General features: G+C 51.3%; 1 protein-coding gene across 4 annotated transcripts in view; it reads left to right on the top strand.

Annotated features, from left to right (window-relative positions):
* The window catches only part of SNAP47 (synaptosome associated protein 47), a 78,261-nt gene extending 66,805 nt beyond the window's left edge, over positions 1 to 11,456 (top strand). For all 4 annotated transcript variants that reach the window (XM_004696876.2, XM_045284887.1, XM_045284886.1 and 1 more), the window contains one exon: positions 10,392 to 11,456. In XM_004696876.2, coding sequence (XP_004696933.1) covers positions 10,392 to 10,538 — 147 coding nt within the window. In that variant the 3' untranslated portion in view covers positions 10,539 to 11,456. The remainder of the gene's footprint in view (positions 1 to 10,391) is intronic.
* The last annotated feature ends 14,554 nt before the right edge of the window (positions 11,457 to 26,010 follow it).

Genomic DNA, 26,010 nt, shown 5'->3' with positions numbered 1-26,010 from the left:
CAGTCAGGAGCCGTGGTCCTGTGGGCCGATCTTGGAGAGCTGCCGCAATGCAGGAGAGGCTCGAGTGGGACCAGAGCCCAACCCAGGAGCACCCTGAGGTAACAGCCACCTTATCCCTGCCATGTCATCCTGACACGTGGTACATTGTTGTGCACAGTTTGGTGCTCTAAGATATTTGCTGATCAACTGTTGTCCCTATAGCTGAATTTCTCTACCCCAGTAATGACTCAAGGAGACCTGGTGCCATAATGGGTACGTGCTGGGCTGCTGATTTCATTGCTAATCACATTGGCTTATCTCCAGAGCCCCTGCAAGCACACTCCTTGCTGACAACACACCAGTTCTGGGCCAGCTCAGACTCACCATTGGGCCTATGTTGAACCCTTCAGCCTCCCTGGGGTTCCTTTGCCCTCTTACTCTGCCCTCTGAAATCACCTAAACAGGTTAGTACCTCTCCCTGACCACTATCCAGAGATTTGAGTGTGCTGGGTGGGGCTGTCACTATACTTAAGCTCCCGTGTGTTCTAGAGTGGAAGGCTGCCAGTTTGTCTGGCTGTGTGTCCTCTGAAAGAGAACCTATGCCAGCGGCCAGAACCACCCAGAGGCTGTTCTGGGCACTCAGAAACTCCTGGTGGGCTACCCTTCTGGACTCCAGGTGATTGTGCAGACGGCTCTGAGTAGCGTCTCTTGTACCATTAGCTGGAGCTTAGGGAACACCTCAGAAGTGGTGGATGGGGATGGGGGGGCCTTGTCAGTATCATGTGTCCCAGCATCTAAGTGAGGTGCTATCGGGCTGTGTGGAGGGTTGGACCATGTGTGGGGAGAAACAGATGCTTGTATGGAACTCTTTGGATTTTCATGAGGATTTGCTTCCTCCCGCGGAATATGTGCTGCTTCTCAGTCATCATTTTAAGAAAGTTCAAGTCTCACCTAGAGGGTAGCTCATCACACAGCAGGCTGAGCTTTCCTTGTGTTTACGTTTTGATTGTGGTACAAATCCACACACCCAAACATTCACCAGTCGAACAATTTCTACATGTATATTTCGGTGACGTTGATTACATTCTTCATGTTGTACAACAATTATCTCTTAAACTTTTTCAAATTGTTCCAACATCATTCATATAAGCATAATGCCCTTAGGCAAAAACTCTCCCTTACTGGCTCTCGCTCACCCCTAGAAATCATATATCTTTGGTTTCTGTATATGTTTGCTTATTTTGTATAATGAGATCATGCAGTATATGGGGTGTCTAGCAATGTTTAATACACTAGTCCATGGATGGACTATAAAAGGAGACAAAATGATAGCGTTCTTGTTCCCTCGGGAGTTGCCAGTCCAGATGAATTTAGCCCTGTCTGCCACATAGCTAATAAAAACTAATACTATGAAATGTTTCATAGGCACTGTGTCATGTTTTTCAATGGAAAACTCACAACTGTAATGATCCTCAATTTATAGATGAGGGACTGAGCTTTAGGGATGTTCTAGAGACAGTTTGGTTGGCATAATGCTTTCATTTATGTTGTGGCATACATTAGAACTTTATTTCCTTTTTTTGGAGGGGGGTTAGTATTCCATTGACAGGAGCTCAGGTGGCTCTGTCAGGTAAGCATTGAACTGCTAAGCACACAATCAGTGGTCCAAACCCACCAGCCACTCCATGGGAGAAAGCTGAGACTGTGCTCTGTAACAATGTACAAAGCCTCAGAAACCCTACATAGGGTCGCTAGGTGTCGGAATTGGCTCGCCCGCAGTGCTCTTGAGTTTGAGCAGTGGGTAGTGGGCAGTATAGGTTGTGTCTGTTCATCTGTTGTTAGACGTTTCAGTTGGTTCCACGTTTCTGACTATTGTGAATAGTGTCACAATGAACATATGGGCTTAGAATTGCTGGGTCATATTATACTTCTTTTTCAACTTTTAAAAAAAATGTACAACCTTTTCAGGAGCCACCAAACTCTTTCCCAATGTTGGTAGCATATTGCATTTCTACCAGTAATAGAGGAAGTATTCAGTTTCTCGGCTGCCTCACCAGGAGGCTGCTTTCTCCTTTTGGTCATTGCCATTCTCGGAAAGGTGGGGTGGTATCTCGGTGTGGTTTTGGCTTGCGTCTCTCTCGCTAATGGCTAATGGGGTAGCCCTGGTGACAGTGCAGTGGTGAATGGCTTGTCTGCCAACTGGGAGGTCTCTGGTTTGAACCCACCAGTTGTTCTGGAGGAGAGAAGACCTGAAATCTGCTTCTGTCGAGATTTATGGCCTAGGAAACCACAGGCAGTTCTGCTCTGTCATACAGGGTTGCTCTGAGTTGGAAGAGTACACAACAAAGGGATTCGAGGGTGTACTACTGTAAAACCATGGCTGATAAGGACTCCCTGGATGGTGCAAACAATCCAGAGTTTGGCAGATCAAACCGATCCAGAGGCTCCTGAGAAGACATGCCTGGCAGTGTACTTCTGAAAGGCCGTAGCCCTGAAAGCACTTCTGAGCAGCTTGCAGGTATGAGCTCACCATCAACTGGAAGCCATTCCGTGGCAGCTAACAGCGATTCCTAATGATGTCCAATGAGCATCTTCCCACGTGCTTTGGTGAGATGGAACCCTGGTGGCGTGGTGGTTACAAGTTAAGTCGGCAGTTCGAAACCACTAGCCAGCCACTCTTTGGGAGAAAGTCGGGCTTTCTATTCCTGTAAAGAGTCGCAGTCTCAGAAACTCACAGCGGTAGTTCTCCCCTGTCCTGCAGGTTGCTGTGAGTCTGTATTGACTCTATAGCAGTGAGTTTATTTTGGTTTTGAGTTTTTTTGTGAGCTGTCTGTTCATATCCTTAGCCTATTTTTTAAAATTAACTTTTCATCTTTTTATTGGTGAAATGTTTTCTGTTCTGTAACATATATTTTAAAGCTATATTGGCCCTTATCAGATCTATGGTTCTTGATCTTTATTAACTTTTACTTAGCAAGTAATATGGGGTTTTTGGTTCAGGGCCTTTGGACAACTCTTTTGTATCTATCCCATGTAGAGTGTGAGGGTTGGAGAACAATAGAAACATAGTCTGTTGGTGGAGGGCGTGTGTGTGTGTGTGTGTGTGTGTGTGTGTGTGTGTGTGTAGGGGGGTTGTTGATGAGCCTACACCTTGTGAAGTAAACTTCTGATTCTGATTCATAGCAAGCTCTAAATAAATGTTAGCTAGGTATCTGACTTGTCAACTTTGAAGATCCTCAAGTTTAATGCATTTTCAACCGGTTCAGTATTTTAAAGATGTCTGCTACTGAGGTATTTTACATTTAAAATGAACCTCCCCTTCCTGAGTTTAAATCAGTTGAATATTACTCACAGTAGGAATGTGTTGCTTTCTTTGAAACGTGGTACTCGTCATGAGAAACTCTTTGTATGATCTGGTAGTGGGGAGCTATATGCCCTCCATCTCTGAGAACCAGAGGAGTGTCCAGGATCTCTGCTCTGTATGAACCGAAGATTTCTGTGGCTGGCCTTTGAGTGAGAATGGCCGTGCTCATGCCCCATGTCATTCAGGGCCACTGGTCAGCCTACTCAGAGTGAGGACTGGCAGAGTCTGGACCATGTAAGCTCAGCCAGTCCCGCTATCTTTAAAGTCCCCTCAGAAACAGTGCCTAAGGTCTTCATCTATGGACGGACGGACGAGGCCCTCATAGTACAACTACGAGTGTTCTGTTCAACTCCCGGCCAGGGAACCTTCTCTCTGAAACTGTGAGGCGGGGCTAACACAGCCGAGCACCCTGGATGGTCGCCTTTCCTTCAGGAGAGCCTTGTGCTCGCCCTGACATGCCAGTGCTTTCAGCCACAAATCACTGTTGGGGGCCTCAAGGAATGCTGCAACTCGGGGGCCCGGGTGGGACTTTGGGGGTGGTCTGTGAGTGCTGAATGTGACAGATTGTAGTGTAGAATGTTCTTTACGGTCCCCCGAGCTTTGGCTGTGGTGGACGCCAATTTTCCCCCTCTTTTCCTTCTCTATAGCATATTAATGGCCCCAACTGGTAGAACTATTTTGAGTTGCAGACAGCTTGATTTATCCAAGCTCTGTTCTTAAATGGTTGCTAATTTCTCACTGCACGAAAATTCACAGTTTTTCATTGAGTCAGCTTAATAACAAGATCCAGGCAGACAGTCTAGCTAATTCTAAACACACTTTAGGTGCTTAATATCAATGTAGTAATACTTTAAATCATAGAACTTTACCAGGAGGTAGAGAAACACCACACACACACACACACACACACACACACACAGAATGTGTTGAGACAACAACTAGCTTATTACAGACCATTTTGACAGCCCCGAGACCCCATTTCTTTTGGCGCAGCTTGCTCTCTGTGCTTACCACCACGAGAGCACCAGCAATGGTTTTCTCAGGTCCCACTGCAGCGCCACGCAACAGAACTAGTCGGCGCTCATGCCAGTTGAACACTTTGATGACACTCAGTGGCACCCGTTGGCTTGGGCACACGTTTTAACACTGTTTCTCTCACGAGGTGACCTGCTCTGTTTTATTAAGGTGTTTTCCGTATGTTATTTTTTGCTTTGTGATAACATGGAAGTGTTTAGAAGGCAAAGACGTCTTATTTGCTCTCTTAGAATTTGAATGCTGACTGAGACTGTGTGGGTGGCCCTTGTTGTGAACGTCGAGGTGTTCTGTGGAGACGAAGCAGAAACTCTCCCCCTTCCAGAGAGCTGGACTGAGGCCACACAACGGTGGCTGGCACAGTCGTCAGCAAAGCCCAGAGCGTCTTCCTTGCGTGTTCAGCCTGAGGAAAGTAACTTCCGCTTTGTCCAATGGGCCCTCGGGTATTTGTTCCCTGTGTTTCAGCCTGATGTGCTCACATGTTGTCAGCTCACTTGCTGTTGGGAGCGCCCAGAGCTGTCCCCCTCCTGAGCTTTGACGCAGGCGGCAGGGACTCTGCAGTCCTGCTGAATAGCGGAGGGACTGCTCTGGCGTTGTTGAGCATCTGTGACTGCTCCGAGTTGAACTCTTACTGTTGCTGTGGCTTTCCCCAAGCTGCTTCCGCCCATCGGCTTTGGCATATGCATTTTGATGTTTTTGTCTGTGCTCACGTGTGGTATGTATCACTTTGGTATTTGTAAAAGTTCATTTCTTCAAAATGCAGAACACCTTTAAGCTGATGATTTCTTCGTCTGTAGGTAAAAGCCTGGCCTGAAGACAGTTTGTAACTTGCCTGCTGAGTAGTGTAACAGCGACGTGGGGAGAGTGCATGGCGCCTGGGCTTTGATTCGGAGCCCAGTGAGGACTCATCTGAGAGGCCACTTGATATTTCAGAGGTTGGCAGCATGACGCATTGATGACTAGACAGCTTGTCATCCTGGGCCACAAGAGTAACAACTGTTTTTAAGGTTTGGCCAGACTTCATGTTCTCCATTCTTTCCACGCCATGTTGTATGGGATTCACACGATACCGTTGAATTACTTCAATCCCTGTCTTAAAGTAAAAGGAATCAGGACCAGGACTCTAGGGGGACCAGTCACTTGAAGGCTTATTCATTAATCATCTTTGCTTATAGACAGGGTAACTATAACGGCATCTCTTGTGTTTTGTTTGTGTGCTTGTTGGATTTTCACAATATTAACTTTCAAGTGTAACATTACAGACTGACCACGGGTCTCAATAGATGATTTGGGACGTATGCTATTTTGAACACCTTCTTTTAATGAAACGTTTCCCAAATCAAAAAGCCCTGCAGAAACCAATCTTTATTTGGCTTACGTATACAGTATAGTGTCCACTGTTCTTGCGCATAGCATAAGTTGTACACATGCTGCTTATTACGACTGTGCTTATTAAGCAAAGACCCAGAGATACAGGTTTTCTTGCTTTGCCACTATTTAATGATGGACTGGAAAAGAGTGGGTTAACTCCTTGTGTTAGGCTGGGTTGTCAGAGAACCCTAACCAGCGGCACTCATCTATGTATGAGGAAGAGCTTCATGGAGGTGATTTCATATCAAGAAGCCGGGATTTCATATCCCAGCTCAGACCACCTCCAGTCCATAGGTCCACTGCTAGGTGGGGCTCTCTTCAGATTGCCGTGGCTGCAAGCCGGGGACGTGGAGAAGTGAGTGGAGATGACAGGCTGCTGGGTGCAGCGTGTGTGAATCCAGGCCAGGGGAAACCTAGCAGGGTGCCGGCAGCTCTCAGGGCGGGCCGTTCACAGGGGGCCGCTCCTGGAGACAGGCAGGGAGTCCCAACAAGCAGAAACAGAGAAGACAGACAAGCCCGTGTGTCTCTCTCATAAAGAAGGCCGCACCCCAAGGAAGCCGCATCAGGCTGCGACCTGACTGAGCAGTTGGACCCCACCCCGTACTCTTACGAAGGTGGCATGTTGACATAAAATCTAACAGCCGCACTTGTCTTCTTAAAGAAAGTGGTTGGCTAAGGCCGAGAAGCATGGGGGATTTGTCACTGAAATGGCGCTGCGTGGAGAGTGCTGTCATGTGCCTGTGGCCCTGATCTGACCAGGTCAGCAGCCTTGGCCAGTAAGTTGAAACTCTTAAGTGTAGTATCCACACCAAATTACCAAATCATAGTATCAACAGATATGTAAAACATTTCATTGATAATCATATTGACTACAAAATGACAGTGTTTTGAATACATTGGGTAAAATAAGAAAATTTTATAATTTTCCCTATCATTTTTTATATTTCAGATGGTATGTACTAAAGAATTTAAAATGACATGTGTGGCTTACATTATATTGGGCAACACAGGGCTATAAAGGACAGTACAGGTCCTAGGCCTAGTCTGCCTTGTTTAAGTGAATTCTTTCGTGCCAGTTCCTGGTGAGGGTCCTTGTGCATGTTCTTAAAGGAAACATGCAAAATTCCTCTAGTGTCCCTGTAGTATAGCCTCTGAAGCCCTAATGCTGTGGCCTCATTTCACAGTGGTAGGTAGGGTAGAATGACCCTCATGAGCCCTGCCATCACCCCTGTTAGTCAACGTTGATCTTGACCCCCAGGACCTTGGGCGGATTGCACGATCTTTCTTGGTCTCATCTGTAAAGCAGCGTTAGCTGGAGGATTAACTGGGATAAGATGTGTGAAGTTCTTGGAACAATGTTATGGCGTATTGTATGGGTCCTATAACTTTTAGCTTTTACTTAGGCCAAGTAGGGGATGAAACCAGCAGAAAATAAACCGTATCATATTTTAACCCCCACTTTATTATTTTGTGTGTGAGAGTTTATGTAGTACATGGGAATAAGGAGGAAAGGGGAAAAAATCTAGATGCAACCATACCCCAACATTACCAATAATGCTTATCTGAGAAGCACGGATGTGAATTTGGGGTACAGTTGATTTTTGTTTGCTGATTTTCTGTGTGCACTACTATTAACAGAACAAAACATACCGGTGGTATCTACTAAAGGAAATAGTACAACTTGTGCATAGCTGGTTTGGAGCTCCCTTGTGCAAAGCGGTCTCACATTCACAGTAGGACCCAAAGCGATCAGAGGGGCTGTGGAGAGCCAGCACGGGTGCCCTTGCTAAAAACCCAGTGGTGAGCTGGGGTACAAAGAGGTGACTGTTCACAGCTAGGGGCCGTGAGGTCAAAGACACTTCCATTTCAAATAAACCTGAGTTGCTCTTTGAAAGTGATTACAGAAGAAATGCGGACTCCAGGGAAGGCTTTGCTGGGGTCTGTGTAACCTGCTCACGGAGGACAGGTGCAGCCACCTCCGTGGACAGCAGGTGAAGTGGCACGTGTTGGTCAGGGCAGCTTTTCTAGGAGGCAGTCTGTGCACATCCTAACGAGGGAGATGGAGGTAAATGAGAAGGAAACACTTGCCGGAGAAGGTGCTTTCTAGGTTGGATGGAGGTAAATGAGCAAGGAGCACTTATCAGAGAAAGTGCATTTGGAAGAACCTGCTTCACATAGTGAATCGTGGGGTGTTTTTTTTCTTCTTCTTTCCCTTCTTTTTTTTTATTATGCTGTTTGGGCATCAGCCATATGAGATCATAGAAATGAGAGATGGAAAAGACCTACTGTATTAGGTCATCCAGTCCGTCCCCCTCTTTCAGAGCCAGATTGATCCCCACAGTATATTTTCCAGGACTCTGTCCAGTTTTTTAAGTGACTCAACTGATGGAGTTTCCACCAGTTCCCAGAGGGTGCAAAAAGTTGTCTGAGTCTAACTTGAACCAAGAACTTATTCTTATGCTGATGGCATAGATAACAGTGATAATGCCATATTCGAGGCTAAGACCTGCCTCTATTACTAGCCGGCTGTACGCCCTTCAATAGTGGCAGCTGTGTCTCCGGCTGCAAAATGAGGGTGGAGAGCTGGGCTTGGTGGCCCGAGTCTCCTTTAGCTTAAACATTTGGAGACTTGGCTGCTAGGACCCTTACATAGTCCTTTATAGTTTTCACAGCTTGTTCACATTTGTGATCTCATTTGAGCCTCTCTGGTACTTTGGAAGAAGGCGATCTTCTTGTCCTCCTCGCCCATCCTGACCATGTCCCCTTCTTGCTTGGGTTCCTCGGTAAGCAGACAAAAGAGTGCACTGCCCAAGGCTTCCTGGTCAGAATGCAAGCAGGGCAGGCCTTCCTGTCACCTCGCTCGCTCCTGCCTGAGGTGGGCTTGCGCCGTTCCCAGCAGTAGCACTCTTTCGGATTGCCACAGGACACTGAGTCACACGCCACCTGTGAAGCACAGAGCTTCCTGACACATAGCTTCCTTTGCCTCATCTGGGAGAACCTGGGTGGTTCCTGCTTTTGAGTGTGGGGCATGGGGCTTATTAGTGGGTTCGAGGTCGGCCTGCTCCGAAATAGTCACCACATGTGTTCAATGCTGGTGTGGGTTACCGTGAGGCCGTGCACTGAGCACGTCTTCAGATGGATTGATCCACTGGACGTTAGTCAACATGGGATGAAGGGAGGGCGGTGGATGGAGGGTTCCTCATATTTGATTCTCAGATTCTGAGATTCCGTGTTCTTGACCTAGCCAATGATCTGTAACTTTCCCTAAAGAGAGTCTTAACATTTATTGCAAGTGGTTGCTCATTAAGAGTTCTTTTTAAATGTACCCCTTTTGTTGTCAGCTTGAGTATATTAAATTTTAAATCCCGGGCTTAGTAAGTGCGTAGAAGTGCGTAGTTAAGTAACTTTTAACAATGCAATTGGTCTCAGTAGCATTGTAATAAAAGGGTTGTTCTTGGTAGTTAATGAAAATACATGAAGTAAGACATGAGTCATAGAAATGAGCGGGGCAGGGCAGGGAGCTGCTGCAGAGACGGATGTGTTTCCTTAGTCCCCCCCACCTGAGTGGCCTCCCACCCTTGCAAGGTGCTGCTGTCTCTCTAGGGGTACCAGTGTGAGACCCATGTCCAACTCTGCTTCAGGACTCAATGGCTTCCATGCTCAGCCCTCATCTTTCCAGCCTGACACAACCCCACCAGCCTTGGACGCCTGTTTGGTGCTTTCTCCACTCCCACCCTTTCTGTCAGAGCGGATCCATCCTGGGTGTGGTGTGGCCTGGAACCCCCTAGTCACCTTTTCCAGGCTGGGGCTCCAGCGCTTCTCAGAAGGCCGTGTGACCTTGAGGCCCTGTGATGGGTGTGTGTGGTATGAGCTCCGCCACCACTCTGAATGGTGTTTGTTTTGTTTTGCATTTTATATTTGTGTGTAAAATGTTTGAAGCATATAGACAGGAAAGGGGCTTTTCTTTGCTCCGGACAGCTTGTTTTTCCAGCTTCAGGACTGCAGTGTGCTGCCTGGGCGCAGACGGTGATGAAAAGAATGCCTGGGTGAGACCAGGTACTCAAACCCAAGAGACGAGGCGCCAATCCAGGCTCTGCTTTTTGTGCCAGCTGTCACGCGGAGCGTGTGCAGGGAGCCACTTGTGACAGGAAATAGCAGTGCCCACCAGGGGGACATAGTCAGCCTGCTGGTGGTGGGAGAGAGGGAGACCAGGCCTCCTTTCCTCTGCTAGCCTCTTCTGAGCACAGAGAGGCACAGGTAGAGGGAAGCTGGGTCCCACAGATGAGAAGGCTGACACCGAGCCCCTTGTCAGGCGCATGGCCTCCAGGAGCAATTTACCCGCCACCACAAGTGTTCTGACTTGGGCAGACGTGCTCATTGCCCCCTGCAGCACACTGTCCTCTCCCAGGTCACCAACACAGGAGAACTTTGTTTAAACCACCAAATTAAACATCTTAAATGGTATATAAATAAGTAGGTGCTGTATATATATATATCAGCTGATATATATATATTTTTTTATTTAATATATATATTTAAGCACCAACTGTTGTGATTTTGTACCTCTCTCCTTAAATATATATATTTGTACCTTAAATATATATATGTAAGCACCAACTGTTGTGATTTTGTACCTCTCTCCCAGATCCTGAAGAAGCTGAAGAGCCTGGCCCTGGACACAGAGACAGAGCTGGAGCGACAGGATGAGGCTCTGGATGTCATCGCCTCGTCGGTGGACCGGGCAGCCCTAACTATCGACAAGCACAACCGGCGGATGAAAAAACTGACATAGAAGGACATGCAGACAGGACTGTTGATGAAGACTGTTTGAGCATGTTGTTCTCAACCCCTGCATGTTTCCCTTGAGATGAAGACCCTGGGAAGTAATATTTATAAGCACTGTCCAAGAACATGTCCCACTCTGTGGGATCAAGGGGTCATTGATCTCATCTCTGCCCTGAAGAATTGTGGGGGCTGGTGGTGCTGGGGTGACCATGACTTCCACTAAAGGAGTTTCTGGGCAGTGCACTAGAGGCTCAGCTCAGAAGGCGGAGGCTTTGTCTTTGCACCCAGGGAAGATGGACAGGGCAGTGCTGACCTTGCCAACGGGCCACCTGCCCGAGTTAGGCTCCTGTTGCACTGCTGTCAGGGACAGGCCTGCACGCAGATCACCAGGCGCCCTGCGGAAGTGCCGTCCCCGGCTCACAAGCCCTTCCTGAGGGTCTGTGCGGCGGCTGCTGGTGCATGACTGCCCCAGGTTACTGACTCCAACACGGGCCACATCTTCCTTCTTCATCACTTTTGCTAACCATGAAAGGAGACCCCAGTCTTCCTGGAAGAAGCTGGCTGCTTATGCCTAACACTGCATGCATTCTCAGTGCTGCCAGGCCTGCCGTGCGCCAGCCAGCCAACCGTCTTTTGGTCAGGGCCTCTGCACTCTGCCGCATGCCTGCCACTCAGCACAGGCCCCATGCACGAGGTGGAACCTTCCCTGAGGCTCGAGCTTTGTCCCCCCCCACCCCCTCTGGTGGGCGGACCGCTCTTCTCTGTAGGGAAATGTTCAAGGTGAAGCTCAGCATCTAGTCCACTTTTAGGTCATCCTGTAATACAGCACCTGAAATATTCTTCCACTGCCCCATTTTTAGCCACTAATGAAAATAGGAGATGGGCCTTAAAGAAACAAAAACAAATAAAATGACTTTAGCTTCCACTGCCCCATTTCTATCTAGAAACAGAAGAGAAATGCTAGTTTGTGAATATATTTTTTTAACTACTTGTGCGCCCCCTCTCTGGTGGACGTGTGTCAGTGGGTGAAATGTGGAGGCTGGAAGTGGGGCCGTGCGTGGTTGGAGGGCAGACGTGGAAGTGGTGTGGAAGCGCATGTCTGGCCTTTGCCATCATTACCACAGCATGCCACTTGGTCAGCTTTTCAAACTTGTTCTTGTCAGATTGCTTGGTAATAGTGGTAACTCCCATGAAGAATTGCCCATGGGGAGGCACAGCGAGACCTTGTTGGGATGTTAACTGAAGTTCCTTTTCTCCGGTTTGAGTGGCTGGTGGGTTAGGCCGCACTTGCCTCACAGGCCCTGGGGCTTCGTGGCTGTGCTCCTCTGTTTGCCTGGTAACTTTGCACTTTGAGAGAAAGCCCAGAGGTGGCTGTGTGAGAGGGCCATCCGAGCAAGTACGGGGATAGCGAGTGTGGCATCGCCCCATGGAGAGGCGGGAGCTGTTGAGAGAGGGTCGAGGCCCAGGGAAGGCAGAGAAGTCCCAGGATCAGAGCAGCAGCCTGTGCACTGAGTGGAAGGGATGAGAGAGCAGGTCTTCTAGAGCAGGGACTTTGAACTCGCCGGGAGGGAGTGGGCCCTGGAGGCCCCAGATTCTGCAGCACAGATGTGGGGAAAGGGGTCCTGTCCAGGGGACGCGCGGGAACGGAGAGCTGTGGATGCTGGCGATGGAGCTGGTTCTCACATGAGTGACGCGCACACTGCCTGTGCAGAGCTGTCGTGACTGGTCAAAGGAGCACCGAGAGCCTGCAGGCTGGGACCAGGAAGGACCGCACGCTCCGGTAGGCAATGATCCTGACAAGATGTCATTCCTGTTCTGGTGGCAGTAGGGCAACCAGCCAGAGAGCAGACAGGTGGGTGGATGCCTCAAGGCACTGCTACGATGCCATCAGCGTGCTGTATGGCCTGGGCCCAGCATCTCCTGCCGTGCCGTTCATGCATGACCCAGACATTTGTATTGACCCCATTGATGGGCTTTATTGCCTCACCAAGCACCACCGGTCCTTTCCCCCAGTGTGGTTGGACATGGACGCCCTCAGCTTTATTGTCCCGCTTGCATCGTGCTGTTTTACACAGTATAGAAGGATAGCAAAACGTAGAGCCCATGTCCAGTGCGACTGTGATAACACACCACCCTGATCAAACGGCTTTGACTGTTCATCAGAAGCAGCAGGTCCTTTTGTTTGCTTGGGCAGGGGCGGCAGGCTTTATAAATGACCACACTAACTGCTTCAGGCCCACCTCTGCGCTGCTAGCAGGAAATCGGCCACAACCAATGGGCCAGCAAGTGAGTGGGCCTGTGTGCCAGCAGCTCGTAAACATGAGAACTGCCTGCAAGCCCACGTGTCCTCGGATAGTCTTTTTCTTTTGATGCTTGTTTTAAAAGGGAGAAACCACACTTAGCATGCAGGTGGTTTGCTGCATCCAGAGCCTTCTGACCCTGGGTGGAGGTGGGGGGGGGGGGTACTCGAGACCGAGGCTCTGGTGGCGAGCAGTCCGGCACTGTGCACGGCCCTGCAGCCTGTAGCCGATGTGCTTGCCCGCCTACAGAGCTCTTGCCCTGTTCACTGCTCCAGTCCCCAGATTCCACCTCTAGCCCACTTGCCCCTGGGGCTGGTGCAGCTGTCGGAATCCAGCTGTGAGGCACGTGGCTGGGGAAACCACGCATGTCTGCAGTTATTCACAACTGCTCTTGTTGCCCAGTACCTTGACTGTTGTATGTTCACCAGCAGACCAGCCTGTACCTTTCTTCGAATTCCAGAAAAGAGATAGCTAGGCCAGGGGAGGAAAAGTGGAGGAGGAGAGGGCTGGCTTCTGTAGGGGATTTTATCTTTGACTCCCCAAACCATCAGCAACACCCCCAAGAAGGAGAAAAGTTTTGCAGAGAGAAACACCTACCGGTTCCTGGAGACATTTTCACATACTACAAAGCGTCTGTCTGTGGTCCATCAACCTGAGCGTTCGCTGAAATCTCCTCTCTCCAAGGTGGCTTCGTTTGAGGTGGGGCAGCAGATGCACTTCAGAGTATGCCACGGCCCTCAGCTGCGACCTGACCCCAGCCTTGTCCTCAACTTCTGCCACTTCAATGGTGAGTTACAAATTTGAAGCAATTTAAGAGAAACTCCAGTTGTAGTTAGTCTCAACATTTGCAACTGATTTTCACATTCACATATTTCGAGCTTCTTGGCATCCATTTGGAAACTTGGAACAGCAGTGATTTGTTGAAGAGGTAATTTTGCCTGATTCATTTTGAAAGTGCAAAGCCACAGGGCGAGTCCTCTGGCTTGCCTGCAGCCAAGGGTGGTCCTTTGTGATACTCTGGTGGTCTTGGAGTCCCAAAAGGGCATTTCTGCCTCACCCACCAGCTGCTTTGGGGAGAGGGATGACGATATGGGGGCAAAGGCAAACGCTGACCACTCTTAGGAGGCTCTTCGCCAGCCTGGAAGAGCCATGTTGGAGAACTGTCGCGGGAAGGACCCTGGGGATGTGTGATTAGTCCCTGAGCTCTGCTGCTGAGGGGACCCTGAGCAGGTGTACAGTTCAACCACACCGCCACCGAAGGCCAGCCTAGCTCTGCCGGGCGGGCAGGCAGCTCCCGAGGCAGCCTTGAGTGTGAGCAAGCGTGTTGGGACGCTGTGGCAGGCCTGCCTTCATGAGGTGCGACTGCAGTGTTCCCAGAGCCTTCTGGGGCTTTTGTATAAGACAGCAAGCCTGTCCTGACGGCATACCAGCCAAGATCTGACCCCAGGCCTAGCACAGGAGTTGCTGTCAGGTTAGTTCTTTGGGATGGATTTTTTTTTTTAAACTCTTGATCTTCCTGTCCCCAGGCCTGCCCCATTCTTTTCCTCTATGGAGGGCATATAAGCTGAAGGAAGGTAACTCACTTCTCCCCAACCGCTCCATACTGCAGGGGCTTGTCCTGAGCAGGGCTTTCTCTGGGAACCCCTTAGGCACACAGAAGTCCTCCTGTGCATACGACAGATGAACCTCTGGCTCAGGGTCCCAAGGACCTCCCCCTGGTAGATGGCCAAGTCCCTCACAGGTGGGCCAGGAGTGTCCTGGAAACCAGAAGCATACACCTTCCTTGGCAGTGCTTGGACCCAAAGAAGGAATCAGGCAGCCTTGGGCCGGAGGCAGCTCTGCAGTCCCCCCAGGCCAGGGAGTCTGGGAGCAGCCACCCAGCTCCTGCCAGCCAGGGCGGCCACACCAGCATGTCTGGAGAGCCAGGCGGATGGCAGAAAGTGGACCCGGTGCCAGAAGCCTTGACCAGAGCACCTGGTGAGCCAACTTTGCTTGGCCCAAGTTTTGAGGAGTTAAGATAATGGGTCTGTTTAATGGAATGTATAAACTACAACGCACCCGTGTGAGCCCCATTGTACCCATGCCTTCCATGCAAGTGGCACTCCCCTGCCTGTCCCAGACTCAGCTCTTGGTGGCACTAGTACTGATCCACCAACCCCCTTGTCCTCACCAGGAGGAGCTAGTGTCCAGAGGGGTGAGTGCCACCTTCAGTAAGGCTGCGCCTCGTTGGAATGCACTGCAGCAGGTGCTCTAAAAAGGGTGTAGGGAGACAGTGTGCTAACCCAGGGACCTTACTACCTCGGGAGATAAGGAGTGACAATAAGAAAACTGCTGGAGCAGTTTACTGGCTCAGTGGTTCCCAATTTATGTGAGAGCAGAGGGCATAAAATTCCCTGAAAGTAGTTGTTTGAAGCTTGGGACGCCTTGTCCAATAGAGTTGATATTCTGAAGGAGAGGGGGTTTGTTCACGTAGCCACAACTCTAACACCTATCGAGCAAATGCCGCCACACTGAAGAGTTGAGATGCAAAAATCCGGAGTGCAATGATGACGTAGGTCAAAGGCCAACATGGAGAGCAAGGTCAGATGTACGGAGATCTGAGGGGACAGGCCACACAGGGGCAGGGGGTGGGGGGTGGGGGGACTGATTGGTGAGATGGGGATCCTGAGAAAGTACACCTGGATGAGAGTTCCGGGTGCTGTTCCTAGCTGCGCTCTGCTTATTTCACAACTGATGGAAGATGCTTCCTCTTTTTATCAAGATAATGAGCCTCTGTGCCTACGTCCTCTGGGTACTCTTGTGCGGGAGCCTTGGGTGTGGCCTGCGCCAAGATGAGCATGCGCCAAAGGGGAGGGGAGAGCCCGTGGGGGGAATGGCTGCCGGGAGTCATAGAGCAAGATGAGTCCTGGTTCACATCGGTTGTAGAATTCAGATATTCCACGGTGCCACGTGCAAATCCCAAGACCTAACCAGTCCTGTCTCCTTCCAATCTCCTAGAAAAAGTTTTCCTCAAACTCAGAAGTATAAAATAGACAGACTTACTGTTCCAGTAGAATGCCCGAGACTGGCCCTTAGTCACCCTTCAGGTTCAGAGTGGAACTTACCCGCGTGGCTCCGTCTTTAAGCCAACAGTAGGTCTATGAGGGGAACAGTGACGCTAGTGAGGTTCACACGTCTGAAAATAATCCACTGTTTGAAATCAAAAGGACAGGCTTTGCCCAAGGACAGAGTTCAGAAGGGTTGGGGGGGTGGGGTGGGGGAGAAGGAGGCATGGAAACAGGAAGCACAGGGAGGAAGTGGGATGAGTGATGTTACATTGAGGGGACGGCAGTGAATGAGATGAAGCAAAATGTGCATGAACTGCTGCATGGACAACTGATGATCTGCTCTGGGAACTTCACCCAGTTCCCACACACGCAATTAAAAAAAAAAGATTTTTGTTTCCCTTCATAGGCATTCCTAAACCCCAAACTCACTGCCATTTCCAACTCCTACAGGACAGGGTACAACTGCCCCTGTGGGTTCCCAAGGCTAAATCTTTACAGCAGTAGAAAGCCTCATGCTTCTCCCAAGGAGTGGCTGACCTTGAGATTAGCAGACCAACTAAACCCAAAGCCCACTCCTCTCTAACCAGCGCGTCTTTGTCAGGACAGTCCCTAGCGCATAGCTTGCTATCGGAGGACCAGTTTGTGCTAAGAGGCCGCTTGGGTGCTTTAGGGACAAGCTGGCTGAAGTGCTTGGCATCTACCCAGAACTGCCAGAGTCTGAGCCCCACTCCATAAAGGGAGTTTGCAAAAATGACCACCATGAGGCAAAGGGGTTGCCAAGGGGCTTGGAAGAGATGAGAGGAGTCGAGAGCCCTCATCGCGGAACAAGCTGCAGTCCCAGGCATTTTGTGTGCTTGTCGGAGTGATGTGGACAGATGGTGACTGAAAAGAGCAGGTTTGTATCCTGTCTGAGCCCTATCTGACATGTGGGTCCTGGCATGGCTAGCCTGTGGTGTGCACACCCAGCCTCCCGCACACTCACGCCTGTGATAATGGAATACCACCCAGACCCTGTCCATCAGCACACTTCCTCAGCTCACAGTTCACCTCCAGGAAGAGCCACAGACCAGGAGCAAGGCTAAGTCTCCTGCATCAGTTGCCCTGGTCCCTCAACCGTATAGAAGCAGAAAACAGCGATGGGCTTGCTCAGGTCCAGAGAATCTCACACACGGAACGGGGCCTGCCACATCTACTGACCCGCCACAAACAACACAGAAGAGGAAACAGGCGTATCAGCTTCCTTTGGTTAAGGTAACACGGTATCATAAACAGGTGGGAAACAACAGAAATGTATTCCCTCAAGTTTAGGAGGTTAGCATTCCAAAATAAAGGTGACAGCCTCCATGTGAAAATCCTTCCTTGTCACTTCCAGCTTCGGGGCCTTCCAGTCGCTCCCGTTGCCTCCATGTGCACCTGGCTGTCCACTCTTCTCTGCGTGTCCTCCTTAACCCCCTCAGCCTCTCCTGTGAGGACTGTCATTGAATGCAGGGCAGCGGGGTCATGTGGAATGATCTCAAGATGAGTCATTCCATCTGCAAAGACCCTGCTTCCTAATAAGGTCACTTTTAAGGTTCCTGCAATTAGGGACTGGACACGCATTTTGGAGAAACAGTTCAGCCTCCTGTAGTCTACCCTCTGTCTCCCCCAATTCACAGCCATCTCAAGAGCAAAATGCAGCCACCCCATTTCAGTACCCCCCCCAAATCCCATCCCTATAAATGAAAAATCTTATTTAAATATCTACTCAAATATTGTTCAAAATATTTTCTAAATATCAGCACAAATGTCCCAAATTTCATCATGTAAATCACTGAATTCAGGTATGAGGCTCAGGGTATGATCCACCCTGAGGCAAAACCTCTCTTCTTGACCCATGAGACAAATCAAGTTGTCTGCTTCCAGAGTACAAGGAGGGGACAGGCTTAGGGTAACATTCCTATGAGAAAAGAGTCCCCAGTCCCGGGCAGTACTGACATCCAGCCAGGGAAACCCCATTAGACTTCGAGGCCTGGGATGGATGCTCTGCCACTCAAGGCTTCCTCTTCTAGGCCTGCAGGTGCTGCTGCTGTTCCCTGCTCCGCTCTCACCCCGCCGCCTCTGCACGCACAGACGCCCAGCCTCGTCCATCCTTTCTCTCCAAGGGCAGCATGGGTTTGCATCTAATGATCTCGGTCAGCCCATTTCCTGCCTATACCATTTGGGAAGTTTGTCAATCCTCCTTCATATTGTCCGGTCTCTGTTTTCCTTCTGTTAGAGCTGGAAGCATTCTTGCTGATAGAACATTCTCATACAATACCCTAGGTCGCCTGTGCGGGTCATGGAAATCCATACCACGACACAAGAGGTCTCTCCACACAGCTTTTCAGAATAACTCTGTTGCTGTTTCTGGTTTGGGCTGAGACAGTTGATTGCATTCATGAATGCAATCATGAACGGCTAATCTCTCATGGAAAAGTGTGGCCTTCTTTCTGAAGGTTGCTTTTCCTACAGTGAATCGCCTTAACTTCACCTTTTTTTTCCCTCACTCTGGATATTCTGAAATTTTCTTAAATCATCAAGTGCTGGATTCTCTCTCTCTCTCTCTCTCTTTCTTTCTCCCTTAACAGTTTCTTCCTCCATTTATGCCTTTCCTCCCACATTTTACTATAAACAACAAGGAGAACCCACACTGTCCCTTTAAGTTTTGCTTGGAAATCTCACCAAACATTGAAGTTCTTCACTTACAAGTTCTGCTTTTCACATAGCTGTTAGGACCCAATTCAGCCAATTTTCTGACACTCAGTGGCAAGGGTAATCTTTCCAATTGCATGTTCCTTATTTCCTCCTGAGCCCTCAGTTTTTATATTTCTATTACCAGTCTGTTTTATAAAAATTAATTCTGGTGGCACAGCGGGCGAAGCATTGGGCTCTTAACTGAAAAGCTGGCAGTGCAAACGCACCAGCTGTTCTGTGGCCGAAAGATGAAGCTGTTTACGCATAAGAATGCATTGTATTAGAAGCCCTGTACTGCCCTATAGGGTCTTTATAAGTAAAATTCGACTGGATAGATGGGAGTGGGTGTAGGCCTTTCCTATGGCATACCTAAAACTCTACCAGCCTCCACCCATTCCCCAGTTCCAAAATTGTTATGTTTTCTGAGACTGCTGAAACAAATCACCACCAATTCAGTGTCTTAGAAGAACAGAAATGGAGGCTCTCACAGTTCTAAAGGGCAGAAATCCTGAGTTAGCAGGGTGACAGTCCGCAGCAGACGAGAGGGGAGCCAGTCCTGTGCCTCATCCACCTTCTGGTGGCTGCTGGCACTCCTTGGCTTGAGGCTGCATCTCTCGCTTCACCCTGCCTTCCACTTTTGTGCGTCTCCTCTGAGTGCTGGTCTCAAAGCTGCTGCTTCTGTTTCTGTCTTATATAGAACACTCATAATGGAATCTAGGGTCCTCTAGATCATCTAAAAACGATGTCTTTATCTCATGATATTCAGCTTAATTGCATCTGGAAAGACCTTATATTTAAGGTCATATTTAAGCGCTAAGCTCTTAGGAGGTTGGCATATCTTTTTAGGGGTCACCATTCACCTGAGAGAGGGACCCTGGTGGGGTCGTGGTTTTGAGTTGGGATGCTAGCCAGTTTGAAAACACCAGTCACCCCTCGGGACATTCACAAAGAGCCGCAGTCTCAGAAACCCGCAGGGGCAGGTCTCCCCTGGCCTCTGTCGGTTGGCATCCACTGGATGGCAGTCAGTTTGGTTTGGGGTTTGTATTCCGCTGAGACAGGAGGTGAGGCAAGTTTTCAGGCCCACAGAATATCAGCATGGCTGGGGTTTCCCCGTGACCCCTGGCCGGAGTCCTCACCACACAGAAGAAGAAACGGGTCCATAAAGCTGGCTGGCACCTGACACTGTCATTATGTTTTTCTTTCTTTTCTTCCCTAAGGATGTGTGGGCCCGTGATGGTTCCCTCTCTTCTGCCTACTTGGGGTTTTGTGGGGCAAGTGGGCACTGTAGACTTGGCTTGTCTCTGTGTGTTCCTCCTCGATATGCCCATGGCCTTGCCCATGTGGGGGTATGAATTGTGCCGCATTCCATCAGCCTGTACTCCTGTGGCCTCCCAGCTCCATCCTCTACTGGCCCTCTCAATGCCAAGACAGGACTCCAGTTCCTGGGTCATCATGGTGCCCTGAGGAGAGTGACTCTTTGATATTGCCAGTTGATGGCAGCATTTGCACTGAGGGGTGAGAGGGGTCCCAGATGGTGGCATCTTGACCTTGCCAGGGGACTTTAAGTCATCGGGAGGATTTGCTGTCTTCCACAGCACCTGTGTGTGGGGTAGGAACCTAGTTACTGAATGCCTCACCATTTGTGGCACCCAACCAACGGATTAGACCAGTGATTCTCAACCTTCCCTAATGCCACGACCCTTTAATACAGTTCCTCATGTTGTGATGACCCCCCAACCACAAAATTATTGTCGTTGCTACTTCATCACTGTCAGTTTGCTACTGTTATGAATCAGGTGACCCCTGTGAAAGGGTCGTTCAACTCCCAAAGGGGTCGCGACCCACAGGTTGGGAACTGCTGGTCTAGATGAATCTACTGAGGAAGTGGTCTACTGTTTCCTCAAAGGATTCCATGTTGAGAGCCTTCACCGTGTGTTGACCTCTGAACGGTGCAGCGGACAGGAACAAGAGTGGAGGTTCGGACTTGGCCTCGAGCCAGAGCTTTTTGTATGTCGAGAAAGGACTGCCATGGCCAAGCCAAAACCTCTTTCACTTGGGTCTCTCCATCCTGGAGAGGAGCAAGTCTGTCACAGTGCCCGGCCATGGCCTAAGAAGTGGCTGAGATAACCCCACCAGACACCCAAGGCTGGGCTCCCACCGGCTTCTAGTCATCGATCTCTGCGGTTATTCTTAGGGCTAACCACCAATGCTGGCCGTGGTCCCTGAGAGCGTGTATTCATTTTCTATTTCTGCATGACAAATTGCCACAAAATTAGCAGCTTAAAATTACACAAATTTATTTTCTCACAGTTTCTGTGGGCCAGCTACCGGGCATGGCTTAGCTGGGTGGAAGGCTGAAATGAAGGTGTCACCTGGGCTGAGCTCTTGTGTGGGGCTGTTTCAGGCTCATTCCTGTGGTCAGCAGGATTCCGCTGCTTGCAGTTGTAGGACTTGCTTCTCGGGGGTGGGGTGGGGGGAGAGGGAGAGGGGGTGTCAGCAGGGAGCCACTCTCAGCTCCTACAAGTCACCGCATCCCTTGCCAGGTGTGAGCTGGCAGGGCAGGTCATATTCTTCTTGTGTGTTAAATCTCTTACTTTCTCTTCCCTCCAAAGAAAACATGTATGTTGAAAGGGCTACTGTGATTAGGTCAGGCCCTGGTGGCATCATGGGTTACATGTTGGGCTCCTAACCCCAAGGTCAACAGTTTGAATCCACCAGCCTCTCTCAGGGAGAATGAGGAGGCTTTCCACTCCCATAAACACCGATAGTCTTGGAAACTCACGGGGCAGTTCTACCCTGTCCTAGAGGGTCACGAGGGGTCCAAAAGGCCTGGAGGGCAGTGAGTTTGTGGTTGTTTGGAGGGTGCCTTAATGACATCGGCGAAGCTTCTTCAAAGCAAATGCGCACACGTGGGACAAAACTCTGGGACACCTTAGAATTTGCCCCCTCTGAATTCCTGCCTCCCAGCAAAGCCCTCACCCCATACCACACCCCACACGAGAAGTGGGCCCTTTGCCACTGGCTTCCGGATCTAGCACTCTGCCCAAAGGCCCTGCTATAGGAGGTCAGGGAGATGGTCCCCAAAGGTGCCTTGTAAAGAGACTGCCAGGCCTGCCCTGGGAGCCTCCTCACACTTCGGGGATGGGTGAGGGGATCTGGGTGGGGCGCCCCGTGCTCACCTCATGGACTGCAGGGAGGAGAGACTGGCCAGAATGAAGGAACAAATCATGCCCATCGGAGCAGAGGCTGCAGCACAGGAGATGACCTGCCCTGCTTGCTGTCTCCGCTCCCCTTCTGCCCATACGAGGGCCAGAGTTTCTAGGGGCCAACCCCAGGTGACATGGTTGGGGACTGCAGGGCCCAGGCAGCTCAGAGGGCGCCACCCAGACGGACATGTGGCTGCAGCAACCGCTGGGAGCTGGGAGTGTGGGGAGGGGCAGCTCGGCTCCATTGACTACAGTCAGAAAAGCTCGGGTGGATAAACAGCCCCACCCACGGAAACGCCGTGAACTGTTCCACATGTTGAGCATGGTTTTAATTTGATGGCTGTATCGTGGTGAGTGGTGTTTACAGCAGCCGAGTCGCAGGCAGAGGCGGAGGAGGTCATTGCGGGCAGACTTCGTGCCAGGCATCCCAGGGCATTCTCCTTAAGCTATCGGAGCGGTGCCAGCTCACAGTGGCCGGGGCAGACCCGGGCATGTATGGGGAACCCTCAGCCCCCACCATTCCCCCTTTCACATGGGTATCGCCTTGGACCAGCCTAGCGATGGTCAGACTGAGGAGTGAGTGTGATTGAGACCCCAAGAGTGGGGTCATGGCCATGCTGAGGAGTCCAACCTGGGCATCGCTGCCTCAGATGGCACCAGCATCAGACCCCAGGCCCTTAAACTTGACCTGCTTGGAGGGAATGGGTGGCAATCCTCTGTGTGTTACCTGGTGTCAGCACCAGGGGCTAGCCCAGGCTTCTGTGGGAGACCCCTTCACCTTCCCTCTGCCGCAATACTCCCAACCAGCGGCCTGCAGAACCCGGCACTCTGTGCTCTGGAGGTGTGGTCCAGACCCACGAGCCAGGCAGGCCTGAGTGAGGTCGCCCAGAAGGGAGCAGAGCCCCACCAGCCCCTCAGGCAACAGGACTCTCCCTGAATCTCTTTCATTCCCAGGAAAGTGTCAGCTCCACACAGCCTGAGCTTTCCTCTGACACAAGTGGTGAGCTCCCCGTCACCAGAGATATTCCAGAGGGAAAGGGGGGTGAGGGGATGAGGAGTATGTCAGCGCTGGACAAGCAAAGCCAGCAATAGAGACAGTCTGCTCTGGGGAGTGATGGACACGGTGACTTCTTCAGACTTATGAGGGGCACCGTGACTTAAAATACACATGGGTCATAAGCTCCCCGCCCCATCATCTGGTCGGTACAGAAGGTAAGATAGTAGATCCCTGGCCAAGTGCTCCTGTGTGAATTGGACCACACTTGCCCTTGGGGCCCGGCAGCCACCCTGGTGTGCAGCAAACAGCCCCTGAGCTCAGGAGGACCTGACACTCAGAGAGAAGGGGCCCAGAGCCCACAGAGGGGTGTCAGGGCCTCACTGTGGTCTCCCTGTGGGCCCTATGGTGGGAGGGTCACGGCCGGCAAGGGGTTCGAGGCAGAGGGGCCGCGGAGAGGGCAGAGAGAGCTCCCCACGACAGCTCTAAAGGGAGGATGGGTCAAGGGCATCAAACCTGATGCCTCAAACTGGCAGGCAAGGAAGACAGAGGTGGTCTGTCTGCTGGACAAATGCCCTCTGTCTTCTAACTAGCAAGCACAAAAGGCAAAACCTAGCCAGCTCAGGGGCCTCCGTGGATGCTCGTGGATGCTCGCAGCCAAGGGCCTGCTGGTGTGTCACGTGGCCTCTGAGCCTGGCCAGCCCCGTCGGGCCAGCCTGGCAATGCTCTTGGCTCCGCATGGTGTCTGGGCTGGAGAGCAGTGTGGGCACTTGAAGTGGTTGAAGAGGCTTTTGTTGCTGTGCCCCAGACGCTGACCTTTCTTGTTCTGTGTATCCTGAGACGGGGCTCTCCGAGTAGGAGCCTGAGGGAGCCCTGGTGAGTGGGGCAGGGTGAGGGGTGGAGCTGGGCCGTCCCTAATCTGTGCTCCCTGGCTCAGTCCAGGTAGACAAGAACACCCAGCTCTCTACTGCCCTCATGGCTGTCTGTTGGAAATAATACCCACGCAGCCACAGGGAACGAGACGGAAAAGGAACAGTGAAGGCCCTTGCAGACAGTGAGTTCCCAGCAAATGCCAGGAAGAGCACCTGCTTTGCCAGGGCCTTGGGTCCAGAGGGGACAGGGACCAGGGGGCCCTGGGCAGGCGAGGATGCCTGCGGGACATGGCTTGGCCATGCGCTAACAGCCTCTCCTCTTTGCCAAGGGCCGTGTCTGCTAGTCCTGGGCTGTGGGTTGCTGGGGCAGGATGATGTTGGTCCGTTTGGGGCAGGCATGTGTGGACACAGCCTCCACTCCGTGTGGTGGAGCCAAGGCTCTGAACAGGTGAGCAGCTGCGGAGCCCAGCTCTGGGCCCAGGCCCTGCTTGTCCCCCTCCCCTCCCCGCCCAGTCCCAGTTCCTAGTCCGTTGAGCTAGAAAGCAGAGATAAGGGCTTCCCAAAGCATTGCTGCTGGGAATTACTTTTTACGGCCCTTAAACCTTGGACCCCAGCTCAGGTGCATCTTTGAGGAAGAGAATCAGCATGAGGTGGGAAGGGTGGAGAAACCAAGGAAGCGAGGTGGTAGAGAAGAGGCGAGTGGGCCAGGCTCTTTCCTGGCGGAGAAGAGGTGGAGATGAGCACAGGGAGGCCCTAGCGCAGCCGGCAGGCAGCCCACTGCAGTCCCACGGGCACGAGGGCTGTGCGAGCCCACCAGGTGCACCAGCCAAGGCCAGCTACGGGCAGGGCGGCCAGCAAGCTCCATGTTGGCTTGGCGCTTACCCCAGGGGGGAGGAGGGCCTGCCCTCGGCCTCAGGCGGCCGGCACTGGTGTTCTGAGGGAGCGGGCACAGCTGGTTCTTGTGCCGCTGCAGGACGGTGGGCTGCCATGACTAAATCACAGACGCTCACCAAAAGCAGATGTTTATCTCCAGATGCCACCCCAGCCAGTGCCCAGCCTGGCTACGTAAATAAATCACTGTGCAATTTCAGGAGAAAGCAGACCTGTCAGTATTGACTTTCCGTGCTCTGCAAAGGAGAAGGTGCCAAAACAAAACCCCAAAAAAGGCTTTGCTTAGATTTGGAAATGATACCTCCTTAAAAGCTTAATTCTTTCCGTATGCTCCGCGTCTGATAAAAATGAGGTGCAGATTGAGACCGATTTTCCTACAGCTACTATCTGTCTGGTGCTGCAAAGGATCCAGGGAAGTGCTTTGTTAGAGACAATGGCTGGTCCGGGGGCTTGGTCGCCCTGCGTCCTGTGGTGGGAGGGCACGCGGGGCGGGTGGCCCTGGAGCTCACGGCCTGTGGGAGGGAAGGACAGAATACAGGGTGAGGCGGTCGCTGTAAGGCAGGGGGCCTGAGCAGGCTGGGAGGGTGGGCAGGAAACACAGTTAGGATATAGAGAGGCACCAAGGGCACAGACCTGGGTGGAGGGGTCGGAGGTGGGGTGGGGAACCCCCTCTAGGGAGCTGTAGTTCTGTGTTTGCGGAAGGACAGGCCCAGGACAGAGAAAAGAAGGGGATGCTGAGGTGTTATCTTTATGAGGGAAGTTTGCAGTAAGTGTCAGGGTGGGGGAAGGAGAGGACCCACACCCTCCAGGAAGCCCAGCCTAGGGAGGGGAGACAGGGTGGAGCCCAACAGAATGAGCTGGAAACAGCAGCTGAGGTGACACATGAGATCCTGCCCACACTCTGCGGAGCCCCAGATAAGCATGTCTGGAAGCAGGCGGCCTCCGGCCTGCTCCCCACCCGTGCTGACATCACCAGGCCAGGGGAAACTCCCTCCAGCTCTGAGGCCGAGCCCACCAGCTGAGCCTACCTTGGGGCCAGGAGACCATCTGTCTCTTCGGGTCCAAAACTTCAGGGCTTGCCAGCAGACCCACAGGAGCTCTGCCTTTAGCCTGCCTTGTTCCCATCCCACGCCGGGAAATATCCCAGCACTGGACAAGCTGGTTCGGCGTGGGCTCGGCGAGCTGGCAGCAAGAACTCCAAGGAAACAGGCCAGCCTGGCAGTGGGCAGAGGACCGGGGATGGGGCGGTTCTGCCCCGGAGCTTCATTGTGTTGGCAGCTGCCAGTGTCCCATGTCCTGGATAGACACCGCACAGGTTGATTGGTGTGTGTGTCTGTGTGTGCATGTGTGAGCGTGTGTGTATTCATTAAGTGTGTGTACAGGTGTGGATGATGTGTGTGTACATCCACAGGCATACAAGTATGTGTGCATGGGTGAGCAGTATATGTTGACCATGC

Source organism: Echinops telfairi, unplaced genomic scaffold, assembly GCF_000313985.2.
Source record: "Echinops telfairi isolate 266 unplaced genomic scaffold, ASM31398v2 ScPeMD7_7469;HRSCAF=8507_0, whole genome shotgun sequence".
In the NCBI taxonomy this organism is placed as follows: domain Eukaryota; kingdom Metazoa; phylum Chordata; class Mammalia; order Afrosoricida; family Tenrecidae; genus Echinops; species Echinops telfairi.
Note: the sequence above shows the minus strand (reverse complement) of the source record. Positions and strands in the feature narration are given on the sequence as shown.